The following is an 8,871-nucleotide window of genomic DNA, read 5'->3' as shown; positions in this document are numbered from 1 at the left end:
TCAGCGAGAGATGGTAATAATAATTTTCGTTTGATTTTTTTTTTACTATATATTTCACCTGTGTATCAAGGCTTGACCTAGTTCCCCCAACATGGAGCAATATGAACCGACTTTAAAGAGGTCAATGTGTAAAGGTTTCTTGAGTTGTACGATCACCACCATGCAAATCAATCCCATCTTCTCTCTCGAAGCGATATTGACAATCATTAAGCTTGGAAGTTGATGCCAATACACATTTTTCTCGAGTAAGAAATCTATGGCTACCTTTTAATTACCGATGAAGTCAAGATTATAAATGAAATCTCCACAACCTTTTCCCTCACGTCATTTGTGAGAACTAAATTGTGGGGAAATTGCATTGAACCTGGAGTAAGCACGGAAAGGTTATACATCGTGCTGTCTACAGGGAAGCGATTGTTTTTTCCACGAAGATGACAGAAGAAAGGGTGAGGGAAAAAGAATGGAAATCGAGGCAGACATCAACTTCCTAGCTCGATAAAAAAAATTAAGTAAAGGACAACTAGACAAGGCATTAGCAAAGAATCAGAAATTTCTGGATGACTTCGGTACAGTATAGAAAGAGGCAGATGAGCAAATCGTGGTGTCCAAGCCAAGTCATAAGTACTCCAAATGAAAATTTTTCATTGGTTAGACATTTCTATTTCTTTGACTTGACTATATATATGCCATGTGAAATTTAAAGATGCTACATCGGATTAGAAATATCCCTGAAGTGGGTTTGCTTCTTCATCACAAAGACGTGAAAGCTTAATTAGTGAAGCATATAGTATTAGGAAAGAGAAAAATGGAAAGCATATAGTCTTTTGCACAATATCTTGAATGTCTATGGGGCCAAAATCATATGGTAATTGCCACCTTTTATGGATGATGAAGAGGATGAAGGTGGCAATTTCGATGAAAATGGGCTCTTTTTATTGCTGCGCTACTTTTAACTTGGACTCTGGGGTAAGGTGGGATTCTCAGAAACTTATCTTATTCTCCAATGAGCAAAATTCTTCCATCACTGTCTTATCCAAATCATCACTTTCTTTTTGTAAAGGCCTTAACCGAATCACAATGCTTTGTTTGTGTTTGTTCCCTTCTTTGTTACTTAAAATTCATTCTTTTTATCCCCATAACTAGTTATGAATATGGAAATGTACAGCTACCATATAGGGAAGAGAAATTTTTAAACCTTTCAGGAAGCACTTAAGAGAACCCAAAATTTTAAGTTAATGGGTTTTTGAAAATTCAATGTATATATATTCCTCATATGGGATGAATTTTAACAAATAAATTTCAACAATTATATATTTGTAATTACACATTGGAGCTGAAAATCAAACTTTATTGTTTGACTTTAAGAGATTACATGTGAAAAGATGAGAAAAATGAGGGCACGTATGAAAAATGAGAAGAAAAAAATCTCAAGTCCCTGCATTTTTCTCCTCTAGGAGGGCACATAATTATGGTGACAGATTTTTTTGATTTTCTTCAAAAACCACCAAGTATCAAGTTATGATCAGTGGTTTCGGATATATATATATATATATAATATGAAAGTGATTTACCATTAATTACCATCTCTAATTGCTGGAAGCTGACTCAGTAAGAACTAATCAAGAAGCTTGTTTAAGATTTGATTTGTGAGAAAAATAGCAAATCAAAAAGTTTGACCAAATTAAATAAGTTTAAACATTCATTTGTACAGCAATGAATGATCAACTTTATTGTAAGCATACAACTAGGATTTGTGAATACAAAAATATAGATGAACTATAATTAAATTACGAAAAGTTTTCATCATCATCTATTTATAATTTTGATCAGCCCAATGAGCTTCAAACTTGTTAAATCTTGAAGTATATAAGCATCTACTTCTACTGCATCCCAAATTCTTGCTTTGTGCGGCTATACAGAACTGTTTCTATGTCAATCTTTTTTCTATATATCTGCTTTTATTCTCCTGTTTGGCCCTTCACCACCAAGTCTCCAAGAGGATGATTTTTCCATTTGATTGATACTTTTCCCAAGAGGACTTGCTTTTGGTTTCTTGGTCAATGAGGTGATTCTAACTTTTGGACTCGGGACAGGTTTGTCCCTACCTTGGATAAGTGTTGTCTCCTCTTAGTCAAAAACAGGAAACAGTAATACTCCAAATCAAGAGTCAATGGAATTCTGTAATCAACTCTTGTTCACCTCCAGCTTTAATGAACAGGTCGTACCAGAACTCCATGGCATCATCAAGATTTTGACCACATCCATAGTCAGGCTCCATGACATCAACTGAACTTGAAGGAAATTGATATTGGAATTCATCAGAGACTCCTTCAAAAGTTAATGGTGCACTAGAATTATCGGAGGACATTGCATCTGACCAGAAACTTTCATCAATTTCCGGGAAATATTCCCAGGAGTCTATGTTCTCAGCCTTGACATCGGTGTTGTTCACTTCCCGATCAGTTGTCGCAGTGGTGGCATTTGTAATGGAGGAGATCTCACTTGATGACGGCTGAGGCGACCTCGGGGTCTGCCCTGGAGTTTCAGTTCTTGCGGGAATATCGTAGCCTGTGCTGGAACTTGGGTTTCCGGATTCTGATTGGCTTGGGACGATATTGTCGGACGACTCACATTTGATCTTGGATTTCGACTTAGTGTTTTGTTTGGTGCCTGGTTTGGTCTGGTATTGTTTAAGTCTCTTCTTCAAGTGAGTATGCCACACATTTTTTATCTCATTGTCTGTCCTTCCGGGTAATCTCGCTGCAATTGCTGACCACCTGAAATTTTGCAAGAAAGTATCTATGTAAGAGATTCGCATGAGACTTTTCTAATTGATAGTCTTGTCCGCATTAATAACGGACTGCGCAATGCTACAAATTAAGGATCCTTTTCCATAGTTTTCCTTCACAAAGAATTGAACGGAAAAGGAATATTTCAGCCCACTTGCAGTGCTTGTACGCAAAACCAACCCACAGAAAGAGAAAACAACTTGTCCCACCAATGACCAATTTATTTCAGAGACTTTTCTCTCTCTCTCTCAGAGTTGAGTCTCCCAGGTAGAGCTTTTAATTTCTAGCGCAATCGCATATGCGTCGAGTTGAGTAATGGGTTTTTAGATAAAATACCTATTCCCTAACATTTCATGCAGCTTGATGATGGTTTCCTCTTCTTCCGAAGTGAAGTTTCCCCTCTTAATATCAGGCCTTAAGTAGTTTATCCATCGCAATCTGCAACTCTTCCCGCATCTTGAAAGACCTACAGAAACACCAAGTTGAAGAAGAAAAAAAAATCAGACAAACCATAAGTATGATAATGAGTTGTCAGCGTCAGACGGAAAAATATTACAGGAAAATTAGTTTTTGGCAATTTGTTTTGATCTTTTTGTCCTAATCATGTAACGGAAAAAGAAACCCAGAGATCAGATTTTGCAAAGTACCCGCTTGCTTCGGTAACGCACGCCAGTTTGCATGGCCATTTTTTTGAACGTAGGAGATTAAAATCTCATCTTCTTGAGGAGTCCATGGACCCTTTTTCATTCCCATCTTATCACAGCAAGGAGCTCTCACCATCTTTTCTTATTTTTCTCTGTATTAATTCAGTTAACACAGGCTTTTACAATCTTGTACTGTGAACTCTGAAGATGAGATCCCAGAGACCCAAGCTCTGTCTCTCTCCCTGATCTCTCTTTCTTGCTCTCTCCAATGAAGCCCTCAGCTTAAGACTTCCTCGGCCGCCCTGGTGGGCTATTTATAATATCAGAAAATACTTGAAAAGTCTAAGACAGGGTGAGCATCTATGTTTAAATTAAAGCTCGGGGCAATTTCCAGGAAAGAGGATATTTTTCCCCTATTTTCTCTCTCACACAGCCACACTCCAAAAGCGGATTTATTTATTACCAAAATGTTGAACAATTACTCCATAGATTTCTGAATTTGTCGTATACCGGAATTCGTGAATAAAGGTAGGAGAATAAGTGCGTTAATAGATAATCCAATTAATTAAAGTGGACGTGAGCAAATGACGTTTAAACCAGAATATTGAAGCAGCCAAAGTTAAAGCAAGAGCTTCGGCGCTGACAATGTCACTGTTGGATTTGTCTTCAGAACCGCCATAAAGAAAATAGTACTGAGGTGCACACATGACCAGCCAATTTTTTATATATTTTTTAATTTGTTATTTTGCTTGGGGGTCAAGTTGGTCAAACAAAAACAATTTTGCCAGCGCCAAAACGACAAACCCTTTGTAAACACACGTGGGTTTGAATCGTTCAGTTCTATGAACCAAATCTGCAAATTAATCATCTTATACAAAGAAAGAGTTTGCACTTGACAAAATAGTTTCACTGAAATAGAGTGATAACTTCTGAATACTGAAGCCAAAATCTTGAAATTTATGTAAAAGAATTTATTGGCATGAATGATTCATTTGGTTCCTACAATGTATTACTTTGAATAATTGATTATTTCAAACCATTAAATGGAGTTGCTTTTAGAAAAAAAAAAAAAAACATAAATATCTCTTTGATTTAAGTGTTTCACACAAAATCAACTTTTAGTACAAAATGTTTGGTAGTTATTAAATTTCATTCATAAATTTTTAAGTTGGGATGTGTCTTGCTCGTGTTATTGGTTTCCTAGGTATCATTATTGATTTCTAATTCTTTCTATTGATATGTTATCTTGGATATCATGTCGATGTTGTTAGTATTTATTTGATGTTGATGACTTTTTATACCCTATTTTAAGTGTGATTTTAATATGATTTTGGGTGTTACTAGTTTTATGTTTTGGATGTTGTTTAAGTCTAATTTTAATGTTAAATGGTTGATAACTAATTACTTGATTTTACCTTATCGTTTCAATTTGATAAGGTTTGTTATATTTGATTAAAAATAATAAATAATTTTTACTTATTTTTTTTAACTCATAATGAGATATGAAAGAGAATATGGTCAACATTAATCACTGAATAAAAGAATTTTGTTTGAAATTGACATATTGTTACGTTGTTATGCTAGTACTTTTTTTATACAATTAGAAAAAAAAAGAATTCAAATCTTATTATTTTAAACAAAATATCATGCACCAATCAATGAATTAGGTATTCAAATGTTGCCATGCTAATACTTAAACCATTGTACTAACAAGAGGTGGTCCAACCCTGGCTGAGGACTCGAGAGATTAGTCCACCCCAGCAGCCAAATTAATTAGCCAAGAAAATTTCAAGAACAGGCAACAGATATGACAGAGACTGCCCTTCTTTCAAAGCGTGCCATTTATGATTTTTCTACCTAAAAACTTGGACCGGAAGTTACTTTTAATTAATTGACCCAATTACCTCACGTTGGTATATTTAAATAAGATTCTAATTCTTAGAAATTAAACTAATTATAATTTGCAAGAAAATACCTTTATTTAAAACTTACATAAACACTCAAATTCATATTTAAGAACAACATAAAAAACAAGACTTTTGTATTGGATGAAATTTATCATAATTGATCATATTCCTTCATTGATGATCAATATTGACTGAATAAGTTCATTACAATGTCTAATTCTTTTACCCTCGTCGCATACGCTCAATTGCGATAGGTTGCAAGCAACAAAATTTATTTTATCATATACGTTCTTAGATTTCGTTGTAGATGATATTTGATTATACTTTACAAGTTCGTCACAAGTTTTTTTTTAATTTATTTTATAAAATTTAACATTTATATTGTTCTTCAGGTACATCAAAAAAAAAACATTTACATATGTAAATTTATTTATTTATTATTTCATTGATAAAAATGACAGGTTGCATTTGTAATAATTTATGATAAGATTCTACGTCATGAGCTACGTAAAACCCATTAATCCATGGAATAATACATTATGTTTCGAGTACATCATGAGGTATATAAATTCATATATAATATATCACTGATCTTATTAGTTTTGCCTTTTTTGTTCCACTCTGATAGAGAATGCAGGCACACCATGCCATCTCAGCCATTCAATCGGTTTTAATTCCGCCACTGAGTTCATGCAAGAACACTGCAGAAGGTAAAAGATTATCGAAATAAAATATGCCCAGACATCATTAAACAATAATAAATCTTTTAGAAAGACAAGGCAAGTTATACATCCGATCGAGATAATTTCAACAAAATAACAATTAGGAAGCAAGTATGAAAGCAGAAAATACAGCTTTTTGGGTCAAGTTGATCTTTGATTAGATTTGAAAATTTTAAGCACGACACGAGAAGATACGAGTTAAACAGGTTTTAGGTTTAATGTTAACATGTTTCGTATCTAATCGTATCTAACACATTAAGACATGAAAATTTTTGTGTCTTAACGTGTCAAACACGACAAACACGTTTAAACACGTTTATTTAATCGTGTTATCGTGTTTAAACGTGTATACGTGACACATTTATTAACTTATTAAAAATTAATAGTTAAAAATTATTTTAACCTTATATAAATAAATTTAAATAATTATTTTAATAAATTTTTTTAATTTTATAAAGGATATAATGTAATTATACATGTTCAATTCTAATTTTTAACTTTTGATGATTATTTGATGTTATTATTAATTTTGTTTTGTTATAATTATTTTTATAATTATAGATTTTAAATTTAAATAATAAATTTATATTTAATTATAAATATTTTTATTTAATCATGTTAAACATGTTATTAATTGTGTCGTGTCGTATATTGATAAGTTTAATAAACGTGTTAATCGTATCGTGTCGTGTTATATATATATTAAATATATACGTATACATATTTTAAATTTAAAATATGAATATTAAACGTGTCGTGTTCGTATTTAATCTTAACGTGTTTCGTATCTAATACGTTTATGACACGTTAACATGAATTATCAAGTCTATCTCAAATATATATATATATATATATAAATATATATAATTGTTGATACAAGAAATTTTGAATAATTTCGAAAGTCATTAATTAGTTTATTGATTTCTTAACTTTTGTACACACGTGATTTTGAATAACTTTTGTCGGTGTAAGGCACTTTTACGTACTAAAAGATAAAAGCAAATACAAATATATATAGTATATTATTGTACGAATAAGTGGCTAACTACAATATATATATATTTTTAAAATGATGAAGGAATAAATAAATATAACATCATTTTTTTAATTTACCCGTTAATCTATTCTATCACTTTTCATTTTTGCATAATTTTTTTTTCAATCTTTCTGTGATATAATAATATCACATGATATATTATGCTCTTATTCTAAGATCGATATATTGCCACCTTATGTGATAAGTTGAACTTTATATTTTCATTTAGAATTAATGATGAAATCAAGATGGTGACGGGGTGACTTACGGTCATTTTTTTATTTTTTATTATTATATAAAAAATTTAAAATATATAAATTTATATTTTTTTATATTGAATTTTAAGTTGACTAGAATTCTAGATTTTATTTGATTATGATTTTTGTTTATGCGCAACATTGAGTAATTGTATGGTTTTAAATTTCTTACTCCACATCGAGTCCTAATCACATTTTACTTTAAATTTTTATATTATAAAAATAGATTTTTAGACTTTAGAATTTGATGTAGTGCTTTAAGAGTTTTAGAAATAAGACACCTTATAACTCTAAGTTTGGATGAGTGTTCTTGAGAGGTGAGGTCTCGAAGAGATGAGAACAGTGCACAGGAGATGGTAGTTACCAAAATGAGATTTCATTTGTCGAGAAGGTCAAAATGAGATTTCATTTGTCGAGAAGGGGATGATAAGTTCCCATAATGTAGACGATGGTGAAAGGACAAAAAATCTTATCAATAGTAAATTATAAGGGTCATCAAGGTCCCTTTTTGAAGTTAATTAGTGTCATTGACTTTACAGCTGCACAGGTGCATTGGTCTTTTTGTAGAATCGACTGTTGGACAATGCTTGATTCGGTATGTGTAATCATGGTAATTATAAAAGTCAATGATTTGGAGAGTTTTATATTTGGAGAGTTATTCAAAGTGTTGAAAAGTATGTGGAGTTAGGAAGTTGGAATTAGGTGCGACTGGTGGAAGAGGTTTAAGGAGTTTGAATTTAAGTCACAGGTAAAGATTTGTTGAGTTTTAGGTTGATTAGAATTTTAGATCTTATTTGATTAGGATTATTGTTTGTGTATAACATTGAGTAGTTGTATGGTTTTAAATTTCATATTTCACATCGAGTCCTAATCACATTCTATTTTAAACTTTTATATTATAAAAGTAAATCTTTAGGCTTTAGAATTGGATGTACTATTTTAAGAGCTCTAGAAAAAGGACATCTTGTAACTCTGTCTCTGGATGGAGTTAGAGTGGTTTGGGTGAGTGTTATTGAGAGATTATTGAGAAAGAGTGCGCAAGTGATTTTGGGTTGGTTTGGAGAATCATAGAAGTTAATTTATTGTACTTTAATTTTACAATAATAAAAGAATAGTTTCACTTTATGGACGTAGGTAAGAGGCAGAATTACGTAAATTTTTATGTTTTTCTATTTGCTGAATTTCTCTAGATTTTATCTTTATTATTTTTTGAATAATTTTCATAATATTATATAATTATTTTTTATATAAAATCTTGAATTCGTTACTGTTAGATTAAAACACGAACGCCATTTCAAATTTTACTCAAACTGCAAGATGAAAGAATAATTTGTCGTTGCATCGGTTAGATAGATAGTCAAATTAATTAAGCAATTCAAGAAGGAAAAAGAGGAACGAAACGTGGCTTTGGAGGTTCAACTTGGGTGAATAAATTAGGATCAAGTACGAAGGGCGGTTCAGGTTTGTTGACTTAGTCTCTGATCTTAAAAGGAAGGGGGAAGAGGGCTCTAGTCAA

General features: G+C 31.9%; 1 protein-coding gene across 1 annotated transcript; it reads right to left on the bottom strand.

Annotated features, from left to right (window-relative positions):
• Nucleotides 1–1,686: 1,686 nt before the first annotated feature.
• Nucleotides 1,687–3,813, bottom strand: LOC18603217 (transcription factor MYB15-like). The gene is made up of 3 exons (XM_018119496.2): nucleotides 3,437–3,813; nucleotides 3,126–3,255; nucleotides 1,687–2,777 (listed from the first exon to the last, which is right to left on the bottom strand). Exons 1-3 carry the CDS (start codon nucleotides 3,567–3,569, stop codon nucleotides 2,168–2,170), a joined length of 873 nt encoding a protein of 290 aa, XP_017974985.2. The 5' UTR covers nucleotides 3,570–3,813; the 3' UTR covers nucleotides 1,687–2,167.
• Nucleotides 3,814–8,871: the final 5,058 nt, after the last annotated feature.

Source organism: Theobroma cacao, chromosome 4, assembly GCF_053813885.1.
Source record: "Theobroma cacao isolate CCN51 chromosome 4, ASM5381388v1, whole genome shotgun sequence".
Classification (NCBI taxonomy): domain Eukaryota; kingdom Viridiplantae; phylum Streptophyta; class Magnoliopsida; order Malvales; family Malvaceae; genus Theobroma; species Theobroma cacao.
The sequence above is the reverse complement of the archived record's forward strand: the minus strand, read 5'-3'. Positions and strand labels throughout refer to the sequence as shown.